General features: G+C 36.7%; 1 protein-coding gene across 1 annotated transcript; it reads left to right on the top strand.

Annotated features, from left to right (window-relative positions):
* Positions 1-6,585: 6,585 nt before the first annotated feature.
* LOC103056515 (putative lysosomal acid lipase/cholesteryl ester hydrolase) lies at positions 6,586-24,827 on the top strand. Its single transcript, XM_025174632.2, has 9 exons — positions 6,586-6,687; positions 7,619-7,736; positions 9,906-10,104; positions 11,579-11,688; positions 14,645-14,781; positions 16,320-16,466; positions 19,433-19,504; positions 20,195-20,260; positions 24,515-24,827. Exons 1-9 carry the CDS (start codon positions 6,586-6,588, stop codon positions 24,746-24,748), a joined length of 1,185 nt encoding a protein of 394 aa, XP_025030400.1. The 3' UTR covers positions 24,749-24,827.
* The last annotated feature ends 1,094 nt before the right edge of the window (positions 24,828-25,921 follow it).

Below are 25,921 nucleotides of genomic sequence, written 5' to 3'. Positions count from 1 at the left end.
CTTTAGCCTGCCATAAAAATTCATTAAGTCATCTATCTGTATGAAGTATCTAATGGGAATTAACATTGGATTCCTTCTTAAAATATGCATAAATATTTTTAAATAATTTTTATTAAAAGATTTTACAAAGATAATACGAAATACATTCAAAGAAAAATATATGGGAAAGTAAGTGTGAAAAATAAAAAAAAGGAAAGGAAAAAACAGGGAGAAAAGAAGATAGAAAAAAGAAAATTTTAAAAAAGCAGAAAGCATATATAAACAAATGGCTTCTGATATCCCTCTTGGCAATTATACATATAATTCTAATCAAACCAGGTACATAAATCTTGATGTAATATTCATTTTAATAACATTAATCTTGCCTCAGATACTTAATGGGAGTTTTGACCATCAATTAAATCCACTGAAATTACACCTATACTTTTAGACATATTTAACTCAATGTAGTGTAGAATACAGAGAGGTGAAACTGTTGCCACCACAGGAGGAGGAAGAGGAGAAGGAGGACACACATCAGGTTTGGATGTCATCAACATACACTGGAATGGGCAGGAGCCAGCAATTTGGTTTCCTTCTTCACCTGCTCACCCCTTTTCATCGATACCTCTCATTCTTCTTTCGTTTCCCTAGCATGAGTAGGTTGTAGTGGAGGCTGAGTAATCACCTCTTGTTAGTCCTAGGAGCTAGAGGGCATGATTAGGCAAGAGTTATGCCAATAAAGAAATAAAGAGTTTGACTACCCTGTTGCTGACAACAGCAGCAGCAGCAACAATAATACCATCTAGCTTTGCTTTGATTTCAAATACACAACTACAGATTGAAAAAATAAAAATAAAAAACCCAACTCCATTCCTAAAACATGCTGACATCATGACTGGAAAGACACAGATGTACCATGTAGAACTGACTTAAGATCCACCTCTAACTTTGGATTTTCTACAGCATTCTTAAACTGCTACCTGATTACTACATTTCATGCCTTATAAGTGTCACACACAGTTTTGCCTTCATAAAGATCAAGTTAGTAAATATTATCTTACTAAAGATTGTATCAGTCCAGCTACTTTGGTAGCAACTTTTCATACTACTTACCTTCTTCCTTTGAATATAATTGCTGAAGCTGTTTGGTATACTTCCAAACTGAGGGCAACTGCATGTAATTTAAATATTTATGCTTCATTTATGACAGTTTTCTTGAACTACCACTATATTTATCATCCAATACTAATACTTAAACACCTACATTCTTTGCAAGCACTACACTTAAAATGAACGTCAGGGTGTGAATGAAATAAATCAAGAATGTAACTTGCTTTTGTGGTTTCTTCATCCATCCAGCTTCTAGATGGAACACTGGGAATTGAAAGACTGACCATTATTTTCATACATATGTATCCTTTTTATTGTAACAAACTTCAAAACCAAAGCAGAAAGTTATATTCTACTACCTCTAGTAGTGAAAAAAATGTTTTAGATTACAAGTTCAGGACTGATGTGAATATTCTATCACCCCCTCTCTCTCCTTTGTTAGGAAAGTGTTGGTTTCCTCACTATTTTAAGAAATTAACCTATTCTCCTTTGTTTGTCTCACCTTTAATGGCAAACTTATTACCTAATTAATTATTCTTGTGAACTCCATAAATTGTCTCAGGGGATCTCTCTGTGAAATATATTACTGTTTTCCCATCTGTGAAACAAGGCTAATGTAAATATCTGTTTTAGCTGGGTCCTTCCTAATCATATTAAAAAATAGAAGTGATCATCAAGCCATCATTATATCATCCTGTCTCTGGAGGGAGAGAAAGAGAGGAACCACATCCACACAGCTGCTTTACATCCCCTCCTCTCCTGGAGCCAGCAAGAAATCATGCAGCTTTAAATCTTGCTGCCCACACAACTTGCCCCTACGCCTATGGCATAATCTGAAAGGATCTTTGCTATGCTGTTGTCCATACAGCTACAATGCATAACATTGTAAAGGACTGATTGATGATTCCTTTGGCTGAAATTCCAGCCCTGCCCAACATCCTCCACCATGTGAAAAGCCTCTTCCAATTGTCCTGCACAATGATCAGTAACTACATGCAGCCAGTAATCTCCCCCACATTTTTTCTTTCCCATCCTACTGTTGACTGATTGAAACTTTTTAATTCCTTGAAACTGTTGGTTGAACATTTGACTACTAGGTAACAACAAAGTGTTAGAGTTTTGCATCCCTTGGCTACCAGCTGGTGGACATCTGGATGGATGAGGGTTGCTGAGGAGCTGGAATATGAAAAAAGGGATTAAGCTACTGGGATCAATTTGGGAGATATCCACTAGTTTTAAAAATGATACTTGGGGAGAGGAATGAGGAGATACAGCTTCCCTAAGGGCAGCTACTACCAGGAAGGGGATGGAAGTACAGGGACAAGCCCTTTCAATAACACTCCCAATAACAAGCATTAAGCCAGAGACAGACTAGTCAGTTTCAGGGTTTCACACACTCTTGACCAGTAAATTTGTTGATCAATCCATTTAAAAAAGAAAGTGGCTGAAGAAGCCAGATTTCAGTCTCCCTCACAGCCAAAAGAAGATTTAGGGGCAGGGGACCTGTTAAGGGATCTGATGCAAAGGGGCACCTAGGTAAATGGCAGAATCAATTGGAGTCACGTGTTTGCTAATATTGGACATGTCACTTCAGGCTAGTTCCCCCATACACATCAGAGCAACCTACATTGGCCACCCACAATGCCTAGAGGCAGAATAACAGTAGGTTCCAGGACAGAGAACCTAAAGAGTTGTTGGCTGTGTCCTTTCTGGATGGATGATGAGCCATAGATGGTGGCATCCCAATGCAAAACGGTTGTCCAAAGAGACAGGCAAATCTGCAGGCTGTTGGTGATGGAGAAGAGAACCAAATCAAAACTTGCTAAACTAAAGGCAATCAGGTTTGAGAGGCTACACTGGATGAATGCAGAGCGAAGAAATTAGAAAGTGAACTAACCTACTAAAACAGAGCTAAATTATGAGCAGCAGCAGGAGCAGAATAAGGGTGCAGAAATCAGAGGAAAACCAAATAGTCTATTAAGCCTGCATTCAAACGTCTGCTACGTGGGGCTGCGACTGCAGCTGAAAATAAGGCAGGTCATATTTGATCTGTACGGAATGTAGATATCGAGATTTGAAAAGGAATGGGCATTAGGAGTGTAGTAATGATGCTACAGCAAAATCACAGTGAATGCAATATATCACCCAGGTTCCTCTTTTATAGCATGATGCATATAATATCTCCTTGTAATATGAGAGTCTGTTTGGAGCAGTCCATGAAAATACACCATAGTTTAGGAACAAACCTACACTCCACACCTACTCTAGTAGTTTTCCAATAAAATGCATCTGTAACTGAATCGGTGAACTAATTCTTCAAATATACTGCGGGAGGCCTGTTTTATCACAATAAATCAAAGGTCTTCCTGTTATGGATTATTTTGTAGCACTAATAAAGCCTCCCTTAGCAGAGCTATATTATACAGTGAAATCCCATTCTTCATTATAAGGCACTAATAAATAATAATCTCATTTCAAAAAGCGAATTGAGGGTTAACAGAGGCATCCAGTGGGGAGGGTCAAAAAAGTCAAGATGGCAGCTGCAACCCCTGTGATTGGCCCCTCACCCTATTTTTATATGCAATGTGATGCACTAAAAAAGAGACAGGGTTTACACAGCCATGGCTGCCATTCTGACTTTTTTTTTTTTTATTGCCCATGGATGCCACTGTGCCTTAACTATGTGCGTGGCAATTCTGTGCACAATTCTCTGGTCGAGAATTGCAGAGAGGAGAAAACTGCAGCAACAACTCCCAACACAAAATAGCAACTCTCCACAGAATCTAGAAAAACTTCATGAATCTTAGGATAAGAGAAAATATTTTTCTTCAGAATCTCAGAAGTAATCATCTTGCTTAAGATTCTTTTGGCTACATTTCGCAGAGCTGTGACCTTTCCCAGCAGTTCAGCAATGGGGTCTGTAAAGTCTAAAACCCAAAAGGTAGAATGGCACCATCTTTTAGAATCAACCCAAAGTAAGAAACAAATATATACAATACAGTATATTCAAGCAGCCTAGAAGCTTCTCTGAATACAGGTAGTCCTCATTTAGTGAACACAGTTGGGACCAGCAACTTGGTCATTAAGCGAAGTGTTTGTTAAGTGAAACTGTGACTGTGCTTATGATCTTATTTCAGCTTTCCTTTGCTTTATAGACCTGCAAAAGTTGTAAATGCAAGGATTTGTCGCAGTTACTTTTTCATCACCATCGAAACTGCAAATGGGCACTGTCCAAGGCAGTCGCTAAATGAAGACTACTTATAATGCTAGAGATCACTTCCCCAGTAGTGACTTATAATATCTTATTAGTATCACCCAGCTATCAATGAAGGGATATAAAATCTGTCCTCATTACTGTGGTTTTTTTGGTAGAACAATTAGTAGGGAAATGAACAGAGTCAGTAATTTCAAATAATATTGAATCATATACAAGAATATCAATAGTTACTCTCCTTTCTCAATGGTTGGCTTACTGAATGTTCAAGGCAGGTTGTATCCCAAACACAAACCTGAAGTCCAGTTCAAATTGATCCAGAACATCAGTTTTGATATTAGCTGAATGTAACATGAGTAGAATTCATTTGTGCATTTACCTATCTCTCAATAACTTTTTGAGAAAAGGCTAAAAGCTTTTTTCATAGCTTTGAAGCTCCTGGACATTATGTTCTTCAGTCTTCATCTTCAATCTGAAAGATGAAATGGAAAATTCATAAAATGTAACAAGTGGATTAATTAAAACACTATCACAGTTTCATGAAAACTACAAAATTAGCTTATTTTTACAGAATAGGTGCCAGAAACCAATGCTTTTACATACATTTGAAAAAGCATTATGACCTAAATATTGGGCGTGTAGTGCTTTCTAGTGAATTATTAGGCCAGTTTCATAAGTCAGTATATCATCATCACCATCATGCCAATAAATTTCCTTGCAATTATATTCCACGTCATAGTATATGTTTTCCAACTTCTCTTTCAGATTCAAGCTGTGCTAGAGAGAAGCAGGTAAGCAAACTTTTGTCTTTCATACAGTAGATCGCCTTAATTTGAAGACAGCAATAACTTTTTAAGGCCCTTTATTTTAACACAGGACTTCTCAAGCTTAATAGAATGAACTCTCAAATGAAAGTTATGAAAACTTTGTCTGATGAAATGAACAATATTAAAGAGCATGGGTTTAAATCCCATTCAATTTAGAAGACGTTAAGGTTTTAATGTGATTTAAGAAAGGTAGGAAGTAAAATAATTTAATCTGATTTATGAAAGAAAAGAAGCAAAATTTAATCTGATTTATGAAAGAAGAAGCCATATAAAAAGGAAGGGAGCAGAATTCTGCTAACTATTCTCTAGCTAAGGCTAGAGAAAAGAAACGTCACTGAGGCTTTTTTAAAAAAAAGATCTTTAAAATAAAGCCAAATAAAAAGCTGTTCCATGCTTGCTGCAAATTTAGGACTATCATCCTTTCCCCTTCGATTTTTTTATTCTTATTAGTAGTAAATTGTTCCCTGGACCTACCTGGGTTCTTATCATTCCAGCACAAAGAGGACTATTTGATTTTTTAAAAAGGGAGAAGAATGTGGATATTATGCTGTTGTAATGTCCTGCCCACCCTCTACAAATGGCTGTTTAAAGGAAAACAGCCATTATCACCAACAGGAGCCTTTCCCAAGAGTGAATGTGTGTGTGGGGGGGGTCAATTTTATCAGTATCATGAAACGGAGAGAAAGGATTAAACATTCCTCCCAATACGATCTGAATATCTTTGAATAACTTTGTACAAACGTGGAGGTAGAAGTTATCTATCTGACATGATTAGCATGGTGGGGGCCTCTCTGGAATCAATATTGAGTGGAGCCAGACTAACAGTTAGTTTTCATTTCCATTTAATAAAAGTTAAGTATTGCAATATTTTGCAATGTTCCCACAGGCAACTGCTGGGGATGGAGGGTGAGAAAGGCAAGTGGCAAAACACAGGCCATGCTATCACAATGCAAATTCCTCCCTTTATGTCCTTGCAGACAACTTTGTGACATCAGTACAAACAATGGAGTTTGCATCATGACAGACATTTCATCATCTTGGAATCACTGTACTCAGGAGCAGATACTATGAATGTCTGTGAATGACCCATTTATAATCACAATTTATTTATTCATTTATTAAATCAATTTATATAGCCATCTCACCACAGGTGACTCTGGGCATGCAACAAATTTAGTAATATCTTTTGGAGGACTCTGAAGATTCACCCAAAGTTTTCAAGAATTGAGAGCAGCCTTGGGCTCTCACGTTAAGCACTTTTGAATGCAATGTTATGGCCCCTTTTATGTTTTGTCCTTAACATAGTACTCTCTGTATCCCCTTTCCTATGCCCCACTTAGATTTTCTTCAGAGATGTTCCCCAAATCAGATTAATGACTGATATGTTAGAGACCAGAAACTGTCTTTCTTTGAAACATGTCTTTTTTTTTTTTTTTTTCACACAGATCTGACATGTGGCTTTTTATGGCAGTATTGTGCTTAATCCAACAGATGACATATTCAGAAGAAATCCTACAGAAGAGACATATGAATCCTCAAATATTTATGACAGCTGTAAGTTGTTTATTCAAAACCATTTAGATTTGTATGTTATGAAAGAGAAAACCCTGATTCATGTGCTCCAGTGATCAAGTGAGGATTAAAGGTTTGAATCCCAATTCATTCCTTTGCCAACATCTTCATATTCAGGATGGAGGTCTTAACAAATATTCAACAACATTTGGGGTGAGGGGGAAGATGTTAAAACATCTTCAAAAACCTGCTACAAAATCTGTAAAATTTAGTACTTGACCACTCATTCATAACAATTTAAGATTCCAACAAATTTCATCTTATTCTGATGAAATATATTTCTGCGCTCATGTCCCCCCTTCCCCCCACCAATATTAGACAATGCTAAAGCTAGATTTCCTCTGGGGTCTAGAATGATACAGAGCAGATCATGGCTCTTGATACACATCAAGTGGTCTCAGCTCATCCTAAAATGTAGAAATCCTCTATCATTTGCCTTAGTCCACATGGAGGGGAGGCACAGAAAGAAATTAGTGCGAATCTAGAGCACCAGGTCTTTTTCTTTCAGTCAAGTGAGCTCTTGTAGTGTATTTTGGCAGGGTTCCAGTGCTGTCAGAAATTTATGAGATAAAGAGATTTTACAAATGGAACCTAAACCCATCTAGTGATTTATCTTCAACAGGAGGTTTGAAAGGAGTTTCCTTGTTCCTATAATTCAGCCATTAGACACCCTCAACTTTTACAAATCATCCATTTTAAAATGATGTAGGTTTTAACCGTTCCAAAATTTATTGCTCGCGTGCCACATTTTGAAGGCTAAAAGCTAGTGAAGTTATTGAACTTCATTGTTATTGTTCCATAACAATAACAAGATTTGTGGCTTCTATTCTAGCAAATGCCTTAGTCATGGTTAGTCTTCTCCTCTGATTCAATGGTTCTAAATCTAATTGTTCTCAGCACTTTTTTCTTGCAGAGTGAAATAATCCAGTACTGGGGATATCCCAGTGAAGAGCATGAAATTATGACAGATGACGGTTATTACTTGATTGTACATAGAATTCCTTACGGAATGCATAGTTCTAGGAAGACTGGTATGTATAGGATGTAACATTGAGAGTTTGAAAAACAAAATGAGGATTCATAGGATCATTCTGGTGTACTTTGTCAGCCAGAAAAAAGTACAGTTTTCTGAACAAGTACCTGAATCTTAGTAAATGTCATCCCACATCATCATAAAACATCAAAGCTATGCATCCACCACAGTTCAAAGATAGATCCAAAAATGAAAGTCAGAAGAACTAAAGAACTCACTGATCTTTTGAAATATGGCAGGGCTGTATTCCTATGGAGTAGTAAAGTCTGAAAATTTCAGATATAGGAGGCAGTAAATAAAGGGAAATGTGCATCAGCTGTGATGCCTGAATACTTATCAAATGCAAATTGCTTGCTTATGATATTTGACAATCATATAAATGAATACTAGGATGTCTGACAGTTTCATACTATTCCAAGTTAAAATACTAGAGTTATATATAGCAGGATACAGGATGGATCTCAGACTCCTGAGATGTGAACTGAAATATGCAAAGTGACTAAATTAATTCTAAATTAAGAAAACTATCTTAAAATAATTTTAAATCCCACCCCCAAATCAAAGGGAAACATTTTTAAATCCACATATCTACTAATTTCTGGATCCTGAGTAAGAGTGAATTGCCTGGGTAAATCTATTTTCTGCAAGCATCATGAGTTAACTTGAAAAAAAGAGATACTTGCAGAAATATACCAGAATTGCTTCCTTTTAAATACATACATACATTCATACCATCTTCTTGCTTGAATTTTTTTCTGAGTTGCACTGCAGGTTGCAGCCAGTATAGCCTATCACTCCATCTCAACCAGTAAGCTCAAGCAAAGTATTTGGTATATTTTTTTTTCTCTTTTTCTTTTTTCCACTTGCCTTCAGACAAATGCTGGGCAAAAAAAAAAAAAAAAAACGCATCTGTGTGCTCTTCCCTGTGTCTGATGTTTTGATGTGCAGCAAACAAACAAAAATAGAGAAGACGTTTCAAAGTTCAGTATCTACAGGGCATAAAGTCATGCACAAAACCCATATATAACAAAGCTTGACAATCTATCCCAACAAATTCATAGTGGTCTCTGATTTCTGATTTACTAGAGCTATGCAGTGCTTCTGAAATAAATTGGAAAAAGTGCTTTAGAGCATGTGGGAACTTGAACAGAACATCTGATTGTAATTCTTTATAGGAGGCACACCCCATTTCAGAATCACACAGCAACGTTGAAGGACAGCCACACCATTCAAATTATTTCTGATATGATATAATACACAGCCCTACTCCTTACAACCTCAGAAACACCCTCACATGTTTGTGTGAAGTGCAGTAGTGTGCACGTGTGCACACACCCACACCCACACACATGCACATCTGTGTTTTTTTCTTTCAGATTTTGCCCCTGCAAAAGAAAACCCAAAGTGATCATAGATGCCATTCAGTAATGTGAACCCTACTTGCCACCCACCTATATGAACTTTAATTTTCCCATAGCAATGTTTGTTGTTCGTATTTTGCTGCCAAGAGATTACCGTATTTTTCCGTCAATAAGACACCCCCATGTACAAGACGACCCCCACTTTTCCAACCCAAAATTAAGAAACAATATTTTAAAGATAGTGCAGAACACATTTTTATTTAGTAATTAGGTAACATTTACCTGATACACTCGGTGGGAGGAGGTCCAAACCGTCTCTCTGCAGCTTTATTTCCAGGCTCTTTTGCATAACTGATTCCATTCAAGCACGAGTGAAACTGCAGATAGCTTGTCTCTGCAAACAGGCTTCCTCTAATTGGTTTGTTCAGCATCAGCTGACGTCAGTTACATCAGGCTCGTGATTGGAGGAAGCCTGTTTGCAGAGTCAAGCTATTTCACTCATGATTGGAGGCTAGAAATAGGAGGAAGCCTGTTTGCAGAGACAAAGTATGGCAGTTTTGTAACTGCGCAGTTCTCTCCTCGGCTGACTTCCTTGAATAAGACGCCCTTCAATTTTTAGCGTAAGGATTTTAGAAAAAAGTATCGTCTTATAGTCGGAAAAATATGGTATATTTTTTTTCAGGGTGCTTTAGTTTAAATAAAGGATTTCAGTGCAGACGAGTAAAAAAAAAAAAAAAAGGAAAGGAAAGGATTAGGTAGTATGTCACCCCTTACATTTTTGAATGTCTTTATCATTTCCTTCTCAGGACCAAATCCAGCTGTGTTACTTGTACATGGTTTATTTGCTGAAGGAAGAAGCTGGATTGCAAATCTTCCCATCAATAGTCTGGGATTTGTGCTAGCAGATGCTGGCTATGATGTCTGGATTATCAATAACCGAGGGACCACTTGGTCTAGAAGACACAGGAACTTGACCATAGGTCAAGAAGAATTTTGGGATTTTAGGTAAGCTTCTGGGAAAAGCCAAGATATAACTATTATTTCATCTAGTGAGATTCATGTGAAGAAGTGAGACCCACTACATTGTATTTTTCCTAAATAATATTGTTCTATTTTTATATAGAACAATATGATATAAAAATTGAAGGAAAGAAAAAAGATACATTTCTGGTTTGTTTGTTTTTTAAACAGAAATGTACCTAATACACCAAATAACAACAGAAAATTTCACTAGATTAGTTGAAAGTCTTTGTAGTGAAATGGATAGGCAAGACCTCACCCCTCCCAATTCAGTTTCCTAGCCTGTCTTATGCCAGAAAGCCAAGCAAGCTGCTAGTTCAAACATTTGAATCAGCATCATCTTGAGGAAGAGTACTTATATTATCACATAGCAGAAAGAGATTCTCTACAAACTCTCTGAGAAAGGAGAAAGAAGGTGTGTGATTAAGTTGGGAAGTGGTGGGCAGGGGGAGGCTGTGGGAATTTCTTCAACCTTGGATAAAAAAAGGGGGGGGACCTACAACAAGCTGGGGGAAAAGTACATAAAAGTAAGCAATGGGACTTTAGCCTCAGGCATAAGGTCATCCTAAGGAAGAAGTAACAAGCTTAGCTAGAAATTATTGCATTAGATTACTTTTCATGTTAATGATGTCTATTTAAGTCTATGTACTGAATTGTTTCTGCTTATTAATATCTCTGGTACTTATATTCTCTGTTCATGAGAACAGAGATCAGTAAATGATACATTCTTACACAGCTGGGAATCTCTTACAGCAGAGTTCTAAATCTTCTAAATTAAGGATAAGTTCTTCTGGAAGAAGAACTTATATTAAATATAATTGTTGATTTAATGAAATTAGTAAACTCTCAGTCTTTGAATTAGCTTTGTGCTGAAAGAGAGGTGAGACTGGGCAATATCATTCTATATGCTGTAGGTTTAATTCGTTGTTTAAAAGTTTAATCAAGACATTGAAAAAATGGAAGAAAGTTATATAATTTCGATATATTGCTTTTAGAGAGAGGGAGAGAGAGTGCAAAAGGGAATTAGATAAAATTTAGAAGTTTTGTTTTTTGAGTTTTGAGTTTTGTTTAGATGCTTATAGGGTTCTTAATTTTTTTCCTCCTATTTTCTAGGGGTTTTTTTTTCTCTTACCTCCAACCTTTCCCCTTATTGGCTTAACCTTGCCCTCACCACAGTCTGTTTCTTTGTCTATTTTTTCTTCTTCATCATCATCATCGCCATCATCATCGCCATCATTGCCCACATGGGGGTTGTATGGTTGAAGCTGCCATCTTAACTTTGTTGACCTTCTCCCTGCAGACAGCCCTGATACTACTGTTTTATTTGCCTCTTACATTGTGATCCAATTTGAAAATTCCACCCAGTGAAAATGAAAGTGGGGGGGGGGGGAGGGAGAAAAATAGTTCATCTACACCTGTTCAGAATTTCCAATGCGATTTTTGAATTTATGTGTTCCAGTTTTCATGAAATGGCTATACATGATATTCCAGCAACAATCAACTATATCCTGCAGAAAACTCAACATAAAGGTTTATATTATATTGGCCATTCTCAAGGAGGGACAATCGGTAAGCTTAGAAAAAAGAAAAGAAAAGAAAAGAAAAGAAAGAAAAAAGAAAAGAAAAGAAAAGAAAAGAAAAGAAAAGAAAAGAAAAGAAAAGAAAAGAAAAGAAAAGAAAAGAAAAGAAAAGAAAAGATTTATCTTTATATCCTTTTTGACTTGGCCTCCTGGGGAGAAAGTGGTCATCTAGTCTGAATGTTACAACATGAGAGAACCCAAAAGCCAGAATTAAAACACAGGGAAACATCAGTATCCATAAAGAGGGTTAATTTTAGGATCTGGATATTGCATGCTAAAAAGAGCACTTTCAGCTGTCCAGTGGCCATTCCCCTGATGGAGACTACAGTTTTGAAAATGAGTATTTTATCCTTGCATCTGTGCACTGTTTGTCTTCCAAAGACACTATTTGCAGCTAATAGTACCTTGGGACAAATAGTGCCTTTGGGAGCAATGTTCAGCTGGAAAATAGTGTGAGTAGATTAATGTTGAGCCTCCTTTATCTGTACCCAATCAAGAGCTAAGTGCCCATAATTGTTATGTTGTAAAGTAAAAAGGCATTGTAAGCATGCCCTTTGAAAAGCATGTTTAATATAATTTGAAATTTGATTCTCATAGGCTCAGAAAAGAATTATAAAAAGGACAAACATTGTCATTTTTATATCAAAGATTGAGATGGTTCTTAAGACCCTGAAGCACCTTCTCCATGGAGATTGAGATACATGTATGTGAGACTTGAAAATGTTTAGCCGAAGGTCAGAATTCTGTTTTCTACCCATTCTGTAATACAGCTATGCAGCATTCATGGTAAAAGGCCACTCAAAAGTGTAGTTGAGAACATGATCACCATTGGCAAAGCTGAAGAGGCATTCCTTCTTCTGCAAAGTAATCAATAAACTCCAACAGTTAGCTTGCAACAGACTGAAGCATGATATCCCAAATAGACAAGAACCTTGAGGCTATGTAATATAGACAAATGAGTTTTGAACTTGTCATGTAAAAACAAGCCCCAAAGTTGGTTTGCCAATAAGTGGAGGATTCATAGAGCGCAATACTGTCCATTTCTGCTCTCCAGAAATGGCTGGCCAATTTTGGTGAAAGGACAACCAAGCAATGCAGATTAGCCCCAAGAACATGGAGTTCTACTTACATTTCAAAGGGTGGGAAGAATTTAACCCTTAAAATCCTTGGCTTACTGAACCATTGTAACCCTCAATTTTTATCCGTAATTAGGTGTATGTATTTATCAGAAAATTAAAGCTCAGGAAAATAATGCAAGAGAAATCTGATAGCCACAAATACAGTAAATGGTCTTAGAAAGCCTAAATAATGTACTCAGTTGAGAATTAGGACAGCTTGTAAAACAGTACCTTATACAGAAAGTAAACTACAGAGAAATCCAACCAGAAACAAAAAATAGTCATCCATATACAAGTAATCCCTGGGTTAAGAATGCCCAGTTTAAGGACAACCCATAGTTAAGAATGGAGCCTACTGTAGCAAAATTCGAGTTAAATGAAAAATGGTTCAAGTTAATTACACAATATTACTTATACAGTATTATACAATAATACTGTTCTGGCTTACATACACATTTGATTTAAGGACAGACCTTGGGAATGGAACTCATTCTTAAACTGGGGACTGCCTGTATGTCATCTATTCTGGGTACCTCTGTCAACTGAACTGTAATAAGTATTACCTGAGACAGGGCCTTACTAGTGGGGGCATCCAGTGATACCTTCTCAAGAATTAATCACCTCTGTTGCTAGGAATATATAATGTTGTTGTTGCTATTTTTATCATTACCATTATATAGCCTGTTTTTAATTTTTAAAAAAATCTGTTTTAGGGGTTTACATCACTGCTTACACATTGTGATTTATTTGTTTGTTTGTTTGTTTGTTTTCTCCTGTGGACTGTTAGTGCAAAATACAGCAAACCTACCTCCCTTTTGTTCAAGGAGGGCAGTACCCTTTTGCATGTCCAGTAAGACAGATGAAGGTTTTTTGGTTTGTTGTTGCTGTTGTTTTTGGCTATTGTTATTTATATGTGAGTTATCAGAAATAGAATTTGGGATCTTCTGGTAATGAAACTGTTCCATAAGTTTGGTCAGTTATGCAGTCTATGGCATAGGGACAGGGGTATCTTCATTATAGCCAGGGAAGTCAATTGATTTTATTTGATTCCTACATCTTTTATTTTAATCCAAGAGAAGAGCAACAGTTGGCAATTACCAGCAGAAAACAAGCAGAAAACTGGCCTGTTTTTTTTTGCCAGCAAACAAGGAATGAGATGTACTTTTGCAGCATCTGAGTATGAGCAGTAACATCACTACACAATCCCCACCCCACAGTGGCATCACAATACAGGCACCCAAATCAGGGGCTTATTGTAGAGTGTAAGGAGGATGACTTTGTCGGTGATGTGCAGGAACCGTCACCTAGACAAAAGGGGCTAAAGCATTTTTAGAGTCCAGAACAATGAGATAACATTTGGAAGCAGCTCAGATTAGACACCTCCCTGATTCACTGAACTATAAGGAGGAGAAGGAGGTCCAGCACAATCAAAATGTGCAAGATTCTGTTATTATAGTCAATCTCAATACAAATAGTTTTAGCCTTCCTGTGGGGGTGATCTGGTCTACTTAGTGGGGCTATTATGCAGTGATATCATTGGCTGGCAGGGCTTCCCATAATTTGTCCTGCTTTGCTCCAGACATATGGAGAAGGAAGGGCCTGATAATGGACTGGAGACTTAGGTTATAACTTATCTTCTTCAACATTCTCATCACTCTTTCACTTAAGAGAAGTCAACGTCTGGCACACAAAACACCAGCTCCGATAGAACAAGATGGTGGGCTGTGCTTTCATTGCTATTAATCATGGGATGCCTGAAAATGGAATGCCTTACTGCCCTATTATATATGTGTACAATTAACTTTTAAAGTTCTTTCTCTTTTGCAGGTCTTCTTGCTTTTTCACTCATGCCACAGTTGACCCCCCAAATCAAACTCTTTATGTGTTTAGCTCCTGGCTACACATTTAAAGGCAACTGGAAGCTTACGGTATTCTCTCAATTATTATCTGAGAGATTATTTCACGTAAGTTTAATACATTGTTCTCTTTTGTTTGTTCATTGATTGATAACTCATCTCCAGTGTTCATCCCTGCTAATTTCAGTTACATACCACAATGGAGACAAAAGAGAATGTAGCTTGCACTCATCCAGTCTTGATGGGGCTGAGGTCAGAGGTTCTTAGAAGTCCTGTGTCTGGCAAGCAATCTTCAGGAGACTGAAATTATGCAGTTGCAGAGCACTTTCAGATTATGAGCTCAATCAGTTGCAGAGGAAAGATGTGGTCAGATGAAAGTGATTCAGGGCTTTCAATTGGTCCTACACAGTGAGGAATGCTCAGTATTGACTGGGTAGAGATAACTCCTGAGTCATAATTATCCTTCCTCAGCTACAAGCTTTTGGCACCCTGCAGACAAATTTAGAACAATTTCCTATCCTGTGCTGGAAGTTAAACCATTGTTAAACCATTGGTTTTACTCTGATATCTTTTGCTGAATGAATTGCTCTTGCTGAATGAATTGCTCTTCCTGGGAGTAAAGCCTTTATGGCAGACCATCAGTAGAGTCCTTTAGGGCAGGAATGGCAAAAGTTCTGTGTTTAAAAAAATATCTCCAAATTGTAACTAATGACATTGCTTCATTATTTTCCTTGTCTGGGGGTTTGGAGGGGTCAGATGGGCTTAAAATACAGAATTACATGCCTTAAAAGTCACAGAGGCTTTAGGCATACATTTCACTAGTGCAGTTTTTTCTACTCTGCAGGCTATTTAATAGATCCTTGGTGCATGTGGCTCATAGGCTCCTCCTTATATTAGGGAAAATATATTCTTGTCTAAGAGTTTAATTTAATTGACAGATATACCCACTTTTTGTTCAGAGAGAACATTTCATAATGCAGAGCAACTTGGGGCCAGTTGAACATTGGCACAACAGTGGGGACTGTCCCACATTTTTGCTTGATTAATTGGCTTATAGACCAGTGTTCTTCAACCTCAGCGACTTTAAGATGTGTGGACTTCAACTCCCAGAATTCCCTAGCCAGCCATGCTGGCTGGGGAATTCTGGGAGTTGAAGTCCACACATCTTAAAGTCGCTGAGGTTGAGGAACACTGTTGTAGACAGGCTGGTGATGACCCAGGAGTGTACTATCACAAGCCAGAGAAAGGCCTTGGACCTGCCAGTAAAGGATTATCATTAGCATTATTAGAATAATGGAGAAAGATCAAAGGATGTACAGTGCAAGTACAAGTGAATGGCCCAGCTTTATCAATGTGTAGTTTCTTGAAGTCCAACAATCTCCTAGCACTGTTTGAAAGTCAGAACTACTTCCTTATTTCCACTGACTTCTGCAGCACGTCTTTCTCATGTTCTCCTGGGCCTGCAGCTCTAAAGGGCCCCGCAGTTCCTTTCTCTCCACTGCCCCCTGCAGGACAAAATCCTTTTTTATGCCATAATGGAAAAGCAGAGAATACGTAAAACAAACTGTAGATTTAGGCATCCTATTATATAAAGTTTCATTCCAATATGGGTCATTGTTGTAAAGAGATGCATTGTTCTTTTGCAGCTTATTTGGGAAAATAAAGAATTTTGCTTGCTTAGTTCCAAGCAGAAGAGACTGAGTGCCAAGCTATGTAGTACTGCAGTAGTGGACAAGCTCTGCCTCCAGCTGATTTCTCGTTTGACAGGATTTAATCAGAAGAACTTAAATGTGGTAGGTGGGCTCCACATCATTTATGCTATTATATAAGATATATACCCCTTCCTTCACACCCTCAAAGAACAATAAAAAGGAATAATAAAACAATATTATTAATTCTTATGTACTAAGTTTATAAGGAGATCAGTTCATGATCCACTGTCTGTCCCCTCCACAATCCAATATTTTCACCTGCATTAGAGGAAAATAATTGGATTTCTGTTTTCTTGAAATTTCTGCTTCAACATCCATCTGTCAATCTGCAGCGTTTTCAGAACTCTCTATTTCTTCATATACCGTATGTTGTTTTCCAAGATGTCCAATCTATAATTTATTTTAGACTTCAAATTCTGTAGCTGTATTACAAATGTAAAACTTTAATACAGTGTAAGAACTAATAGACAGACATTGATTGCTAATAAAGGAGCTTTTTAAAAATCCAATTAAAGATGTTTTTATCACATTACTGTCAATTATTGTTTTTACTAAATCAAAACCACATTTATCAGAGAAGTTTAAAGAAATGAATGCACCTTTATTAACTTAGAAAGCAGAAATCCGACTTCCTGTGGAGGACAATATGGTGGAAGGTCTCTCTGGCTGAATCTCCTCTGAAGCTGGAGCATTAAACGTGGTTAATTCGGTGTCTCAGGAATTTTTTCCGAGACACGAAGCATTCTCCAGGCAAGGGGAAGCTATCGAATCATGTCACGTGTGTTCCAGACAGCTATAGCTTATCAATCGAATGCGGGTCACGAACGAATGGTGAGGAATCGGCTGGGAAGCGGGTGGATCAGCTTGTCAGTGCCACGTTTAAAGCCTCTTAAAGAGACATTACTTCCGACCACCCCACCTCTAAAATCACCTTTGTTGTAAGTTATTTAAAGAATTTAAAGAGGCTATCTCCACTATAGAAATATTTCTTCTCTTGGTTGGACTTTCATTATTTTCTGGGACTTTTAAAGTGCATTGTACTGGATTTGAAGGATTGAAATAAGATCATGCTATCTGGAAATTTTAATGTTTTTAAAAAAGTTTTCTATGCTTTTAGGAGACTATTTTTATCTATATTTTATTTTTGCTTTTAAAAAGGAAGAATTTTATGTAAGGTTTTTTTTTTTTTGGTGGAATTGAGAGAGATTTATTCTTAAATGCTGTGGGAAAGTTTTGGTTTGGCGATTTTCACAAGTTATGATTGGCTGCAGATTCGACCCTCTTTTATTTTGTTGCTAGTTTGTGAGAAAGCAAAATCTGCCGATTTTTCTAAGCTGGGATTGGCTGCTGATTTGCCCCCCCCCTCATCTTGCTGTTTGTTGTGGCTATCCAGTTACATTTACATTTGGGAAATATCACTTTTGGCCACAAAAGGGAGCAAAAATATTAAAATGGAAACTATCAAAAGGAAGAAACAGCTTTCCTTTTCTCCTTTCTTTAATTTTTAACTAAGGGTGGAAAGAAGAAAAAACAGAAATAATGGCCACCAGAAAGCATATAAGGCATGGATTTGGTGACCTTGACTGGATGAAAGCCATGTTTCAAGAATATACTCTCAAAATCACACAAACCATTACTCAAAGTGTTAACAAAATATTTGATTTAAGATTTGCTGATCTTGACAAAAAGTTTGACCAAAAATTGGACAAAATCGAAAAGGAATTGGAAGAAGGAAATAAAAAAGTTAATGACACAGTCAACTTGTCAGAAAGTGAGAGGGACAAAGAGTTGGATAAAGTTGTACCACTGAAATTGAGAGATAAAGAACTTTGTTTAAGGTCCAGGGAAATTTTTGAGATTAAAGAAGAAAATTTAATAAATATGATGGATGAAATAGAGAAAATTCTTTGTATAAATTTTAAGTATGTAACTGTATATGTTAAATCAAGAGATGTGTTAGTCTTTCAAGTACACTTTGATTTTAAATTTAGTACTGAAAACATGGATATAACTAGGCCTAAAGAAATATCAGTAAAGATTTCAAGGAAGGGAAAGGATGATGCTGTTTTGACAGATACTTTGAAAAAGAGTAAAATCCTCTTTTGTTGGGAAAAATTAGAAGGGATAGGGTGAATTAAATTTTAAAATAAAAGAATAGTTAGAGTTAGGCTTTATATCTTATTGATCTACTTATATGAAACTGTTTAAATGTTTTTGTATAAATGATGAATATGTTATTGTTAAAATGTATAAGATGTTATAGATGAATCTGGAAGATGAACAATCCAAGAAAGATGGAAGGTCCCACAAATACCTACAGCAGAAGAATGGATTATTAAACTAATGGACTTGGCTTAAATGGCAAAATTAATAGTTTTAATAAGAGATAATATTGTTTTTTAAATTTGTCTCCTTATGGCAATCCTTCTTAGATTACATGCTTGTGGGGGGGGGGGGGATGAAAGTGTTGATTGTAGGTTTTAATAATTAGGTGGTTTATGTTGATAGAAATAATGTGAATTTGGATTAACTAGTGGTAAGAGATTAACTTTTTTTAAATTTGTATTTATATCTGTATGGGAGATAGTCGGAAATCACTTTCTGTTCTATTCTATCTACCTTCATTATTTTAGTTTTTCTCCTTTTTCTTTTAGTTCTATTTTCTATCTTTACTGTATTCTCTTTTTTGTTTTTAATTGTATTCTTAATATAATAAAGTTCTTATAAAAAAGAAAAAGAAAGCAGAAATCCAGCACAGAGCTATAGAACTGTAAATAAGGCAAATCCTGTTTTAAATTTCATGAAAAAAGATAGCTTCCTAATTACAGGAAATAATAGTTTTACTTTAGCTTGCATTGGTCATGTTCTATCTTGAGTATTGTATCCAGTTCTGGACACCATATTTTAAGAAAGATTCAGACAAACTGGTGCAATTTCAGAGGTGAAACACAAGGGTGATCAGGGGACTAGAAACGTATTCCTATGAAAGCAGTTAAAAATAAAAGTCAATAAATTATTCTTATTCTTAATCTTCCTTGATTTTCCAGAGTCGAGCAGATGTGTATCTTGGTTCACTTCCTGACTGTTCTTCTATAAAAACAAATATCCATTGGTTGCAGGTAAAATCAAATTCTTTTTTTTTTAATGATTTAATAATCTAGAAATCAATTGAGAATAGGCACAGTTTCACCAAGGGATGGGAGGAGAAATACAATTCAGAGATCAGCAACAGCAGTGGTACATTCAGACCATATGGATGATATCAAGAAAATGTGGTTCTGAATTCACTTTATCCCAAGTCTTCCATTTCACATTGATCTTTCCTGTTTTAGCTTTTTGTGTCCTGTTGGAACCACAAAATGCATGGTGACTCTTGAATAGATTTCCTATTCTTGCTCAATTTTAGATTGGCTGTGACTTTAATGTCTACTGATGTTTGTGAATATTTAAGATGTTTATTTCATCTTATACAGTAGCATTTTTCAGTGGAGAAATAATTCTTAGATGTCATAAAATTGTCTAATATGCATTATGCACATGACAAAAAATTGCATGATTAAGATTACAGACTGCAGTTTCTGATTTGATTAGATGTTTTGCAAAGAACTAAGAATACTACACTGATAATAATCCATTCTTTTGAGAGATTATGATTCTGAAATAAGATTGTTTGCAAATTTTGTAGAGATGGAAAGATCTAGTCACTGAAATCCTCATTATTATATGCCTACTCATATACCAAAAATAAAAATGTTAAATTCACTAGATTTCACACTATTTATATTTTTATCTTTTGTTCTTATTTTTAGATTGCAAAATCAAAGGAATTTAAATATTTTGATTATGGAAGTAAGAATAAAGCTGTATACAATATGGTAATTAAAACTGCTGTATTCTTTCTTAGAAGTTCTTAACCGAGATTCCAGAATAAGTTGTAACTTAAAATTTTTTACTAAATGGATGAATTGATTTTGGTTACAGCCTTTGGCCAATCAATCTCTCTCCCTCTTGCACTGCCTCTCTTTGCATGTCCTAAGTCCTTCCTCTTCTTTTCTGTTGCACCATCTCCTGGGACTTACGTACTACACATTATCACTCCTTTGCTTTGATAGAAGCAAGCAGTGATAAACTAACTCTTCCAACATTAGAAAATATCAAAATTCCAAAGACAAAATCGATTCACAAACAGGGAACATCCCATCCAAAACTGCATAAGCTTTTCACAATTTCTAGGTGGTCTTCTAAGAAGTCTGCCACTTCTTGTACTCTCCTGGGTAAAGTTCACTTCAGAACTTCCAGCTTTTTCTACTCAATTGCTTTAGGCCCAGCTAAAGCGTTCTGAGATGCTGCAGTGACCTTATCAGAAGTAGAAGCATTTATGCTGTCACTGCATTCCAGTTGATACGGAACTTGTCTCAGATGCTTGAAGTTTCTAATCAAAACACTACCATGCTTGATGTCAATCAGTTCAAAGATCAAAAAATGCTCTAAAAGATAATGTTGTGAGCATTCATATATGTTGGCTGAAATTAGATCATTGGCAATATGCACCAAATCCCCAGCTTTGAAACTGGGTCATTTAACTGTATATCTGATATCAGCATAATGCTTCATTTGGTTCCTGTATTTCTGATTATGGTCTCCATACAACTGAATTAGCCACAAGACAGAGACTAGAGAGCTTAATAAAAATGTCCTTAGGTAATTCCTTTTTCCAGTTCTCCCCTTCATACTGTAGACCTTGCCGTTTTTTCAAATAGCAATGAAAATGTTATATTTTGACATTATACTTGGAATAGAAAGAAGAAACATGGATATTTTGAATGCCAGAAGATCAGAAAAAAGTTGAAGCAAGGTGACCCACAAACTATTAAATATTATTGGTAACCAGTTAAAAATGAGTAAAAATATCCTTCAGTGCACTGATAAGAGCATCAATTAAAATATGGGGAACATACAGTCGCCTCTAGGTAGGGAAAAGAATAATCAACGACTATAAGCATGTATGCTTGTTTTATGGATCCAAAAATATCAATGCCCAATTGGGTCCAAGGATGAGATAGGAATGGAAGAGGACGTAGAGCTTATCTTCCTGTAAAGACACTGAGTTTGCATACAAGCAGCACAGTTCTTGAAAAGGTGTTCCACATCTAAGTCCATATTAGGCCAGTATAGTAACTTAGTATGTAGAATCTGTTTGGTATGCCCCATGCCTTGGTACATCTCATGAACTGACATGAGCAACTTGTGCACTGTAAATCCAGTCCATTCACCCTGCAAAAGAGAAGTTAGAAGTTTAGCAGCAACACGCTTTAGCAGGAGCAGCGGAACAGGAATCAGCCTTGTGAGCTTCTCTTCGCTGAGAAGCAAGCCTGAATCCTTTTAATGATAGTGCCTCAAAATCCAGCATAAATAAATCAACAACCTGATAAACATATTCTTCCACCAATGAGCTTCATCTTGAATCAGGTAATGGAAAATGTGAAAAGGAATCAGCTACATTCATTTTTCCAGAAATGTATTGAATGACAAATTCATAAGATTGCAATATCCAACTGAAATGCTGGATATGAAATGGAAAAATGGTAGAAGCATGTGTATAAGCCATTTTGTGATCTGTCAACAGCACAAATAGACACACCCACAGATTAACATAAAAATGTTCTGTGGACCACATCTATAAACCACATACATCTCAAAGTTTCAATCTTTGAATACTTCTGCTCTGGAGAAGAAAGTGAACAGCTGGCATATTCAACAGGCTTCTTTAATCCATCTGCCTGAGTCTGTATCAAGAAGCCACCAAATATATAGGACTGGCATTACTCATCCCCGAAAGTTGATGCATTCGGAACATAAAAATCATACAAGGCTTCTCGGTCCCTTTTTACAAAAAAATTACAATTTTTGCCTGTGACTTATTTGAATCCTGGAACACTGTTCCTAGACATCTTTAGATTGTATCTCTTGGCTTTTCACTATCTTTTGCTGATGAGCCTGATTAAAGGATCTGTAGAGCAATGGTAATTACTTTATCCAATTAACATTGGATACTATGTACATTGGTTTAGTACTGGATTCCTCCTGCTGAAGATATGTATCATGCATTTTCCCATCCCTTGGTGTTTGTTTAATCATATCTGCTTCTAAGTCTCCATACTTATATGATTCAGCTAATTCCCTAACATTTCTACATGGAACAAAATGTTTATCCAAAACAACTTTAGGTGGTGAAAAGGTACCTGTGGAGTCAGCTGGGGTTCTCTGAGCTTGGTTGTTTTCTTGCAAACGTTTCATTACCCAACTAGGTAACATCTTCAGTGCTAGAATGGAGTGGGGTTTGCTCTCTGTTTATATACAGTGGCATGCCTTGGCAGTTTTTTTTTTTTTTTTTTCCCCCTTGGTAGTTCCTTGATTAGAGTATTGTTTACTGCTTGATTGTTTGCCTGGTGATAATCTTGGTATTAATCTCTGCTTATCTGGGTGATGATTGCTGGTGAGGAGATGTCCTGGTCTTTTGTTTCCTTTTTTATTGTCTCTTTTGAATAGCGTTTATCTCTTGTTTATCTGTTGTTTATCTCTGTGTGCCTGTTGATGGCTGCCTTGTCTGAATACCAAGCTTCCAGGAATTCCCTTGCATTTTTGGATTTAGCTTGGTCTAAGATGCTGACAGTTTCCCAGTTGAAACTATGGTTAAGTCATCCATGTGTTGTGAGATTAAGGAGTTTTCATCATGCCTTCTGGCTGCTAGTTGGTGTTCGTGGATGTGCTCTGTAAGCCTTCTGCCTGTCTGTCCCACATAGTGGTTGTTACAGTCCTTACACTGTATGTTGTAGATGACTCCTGTTTTTTCTTCTTGGGCTACTGGGTCTTTTGGTTTACTTAAGATGTTTTGGAGGGCTTTAGTTAGTTTGCGTGCTACAGAGATGTCACATGGTTGTAGTAGTCTGTTGGTTGTTTCTGAGACATTTCTGATGTATGGCAGTGTTATCCTTTTCATAGCTTTTGTGAGTTGTGTTGTACACCTTTCAACAAAATGGTTATCCACGCAACTTTATCAAAAAGTCCCTAGCCACTCAACCTACTACAATACAACCAACTTTATCAATACCAAGATTATCACCAGACATACAATGAAGCAGTAAACGATACTCTAATCAAGGAACTACCAGGAAAAAAACAAAAAACAAAACAAAACCAACCACCCCCCTCCCAACACTGGCAGGGCATGCCACAGTATATAAACAGAGAGCAAACCCCACTCCATTCTAGCACTGAAGATGTTACCTAGCCAGGTAACAAAACGTTTGCAAGAAAACAGCCAAACTCAGAGAACCCCAAGGACTCCACAGTTCAACCCTGAGCTGTATATATTCACTTCTATTTCTCCTGGTAAATTTTTTTTAAAAACACATCACACTGAAGCTCCCAAGTAGTGTAGCAGGACAACCCTTCAAGCTGCATCTTTCTCCTTATCTAGCTATATAGGATTTCATATATGGCAAAAATGTCCATCCACAGCATACTCTGTATAGAGGTCCTGTGCATTAATATTCAGAGGCTAGGGAGCAGGAAAACCAGAGAAGCCAATCCTTATGTGGTATTGTAGGATCCCACCCTTATTACAACTTGTTCTATTCTTTTTATGGGATTCTTATTAGAGATTCCAGCATAAGTTGTCACTTAAATCTCTTTATTGCATAATGTTTTACTGAAGAAGTGTCTATGGCAAAACAAGAAGAGACAAGGTTAAGAATGAATGGGTAATGAATGAATGTGGATTGAATATAAAAGTATTGGTTTATAAGATTGCCCCTAGGCATAACATAGAATTGAAAGCTGCAGCCCAGTGCTGTCAACCTTTTCAGAAAAATAAAAAGAAAAATATGTGCAAAAATGATAAGAGAGTCTCATGGTGAGGAGACAGAGGAATGATAATAAATTAGTGTGGTCACATATATGGTGGCAACTAATTTGGATTAAGAAAGCTCCTTAGATGGCAGGCATTTTTAGAGTGTCCCTAATATGCTCCTGAAATTCCAAGTGTGTCCACCATCCCAAAACATTGTCTACCTTATCAAGCAAGAAGGTAACAACCTTTGGTATAACTCTGTTCTTTGCCTCAACAGACGTCTCCTCCATTTTATAGAATAGAAGATATGGTTGTGCCAACAGCTTTGTGGAATGCTGGAAAGGACAAGCTGATAACTCGGAACAACATAAGAATACTGCTACCTCAAATTAGACATTTAGTATTCCATAAGGAAATCCCTGACTGGGAACATGTAGATTTTATTGTTGGTCTTGATGCTCCAGAGCAACTCTACCCTGAAATATTGGATTTGATGCAGAAGTATAAATAAGCAATTAACTGTTCTATGTTAATGTAGAAATTGCTTTTGAACATTTCTAAATTTTGTCTTTCTAAATTTGTCTTTATGCTCTATTCTATAATTGATTTGGGTTTCTTTCTGTTTATTGGTTTAAGTTTCTGCATTAGCATGATTGGAGTTATTGCAGAGATGGATTAGTTATTCTTGCTAGAGAATATGAACTAATCTTTGAAGATTAATATATTGTTTATGATACAAAGGAAAAGGTGGAAGGAGTAAGAAATCACTCAATAACCTTTCAGCAACTTCTCAATTTTATCTCAGCAAGAAATTTTATTTTAGTTCTGGGCTAAAATAAATAACACAATAAATTTGAGAGTTATAGCTTGTATTTCCATCAACGAAAGATGCTCAAGATGCTTAACAAAACAATAAGCCTAATTTTGTTTTTCATTATATGAAGTCAATATGAAATACAGGTAGTCCCCAGTTTAAGAACAAATTCCATTCCCAAGGATTATCCTTAAGTCAAATTTGCAGGTAAGCCAGAAGTAGTATTGTGTAATTAACTTGAACCACTGTGTATTTAACTCAAATAATTGTGTATTTAACTCGAATTTTACTACAATAGGCTCCATTCTTAACTATGGGTCATCTGTAAAACGGGCGTTCTTAACTCGGGGACTAATGCTGAAATAATTCGATTCTTGAGTGCCTTTTATTTCTGTGCATAAGAGTTGATTGGTTTTTACCACTACCCTGGTCCACCACTACCCTGTCCACCCTAATAAGTCAGCACTGAATAGTGGCTTTTCTCACTGTTGAATACTTGCTATCCCTCCTCGCTGCCCCTTCTATTTTCCAGAGGTATCTCATTAATCATTGATCTGGCATTTTCTGAAGTTTCCAAGGATCAGTGTTACGTGCACAAATTGTAGTTCATATGGAAAGCCAGTACTGCAATATGTGAAAAGACCTCATGAATACCTGAGACTCACCACCACAGCACAGCCAGCCTCTGAAAATGGAGGGCAACCAAGGAGAGTAGAGCTAGTGTGTTCATCCCTGCTTGTTCAAAGGTTGAATATCATCTTTTATAAATACCTGGTCACAATCCTGAATAAAAATTGGGATGCCTTTGATATTTGGGGGAACAAGACCCCCTTCCTTGCACTTGGTCTTCTGAAATGTGGCAAGCTTCCT

This window comes from Python bivittatus, unplaced genomic scaffold (genome assembly GCF_059951505.1).
Source record: "Python bivittatus isolate LINGU-HERP-01145 unplaced genomic scaffold, Pbiv_v1 ctg000780_np1212, whole genome shotgun sequence".
Lineage (NCBI taxonomy): Eukaryota > Metazoa > Chordata > Lepidosauria > Squamata > Pythonidae > Python > Python bivittatus.
The sequence above is the reverse complement of the archived record's forward strand: the minus strand, read 5'-3'. Positions and strand labels throughout refer to the sequence as shown.

Excerpts from the sequence above, each read along its gene's own strand:
- LOC103056515 (XM_025174632.2), top strand. The coding sequence starts at position 6,586 with ATGTGGCTTTTTATGGCAGTATTGTGCTTAATCCAACAGATGACATAT. Across the intron at positions 14,782-16,319 it reads TATCTGAGAGATTATTTCAC|CTTATTTGGGAAAATAAAGA; the intron begins GTAAGTTTAATA and ends GTTCTTTTGCAG. Across the intron at positions 20,261-24,514 it reads ATAAAGCTGTATACAATATG|ACGTCTCCTCCATTTTATAG; the intron begins GTAATTAAAACT and ends TTGCCTCAACAG.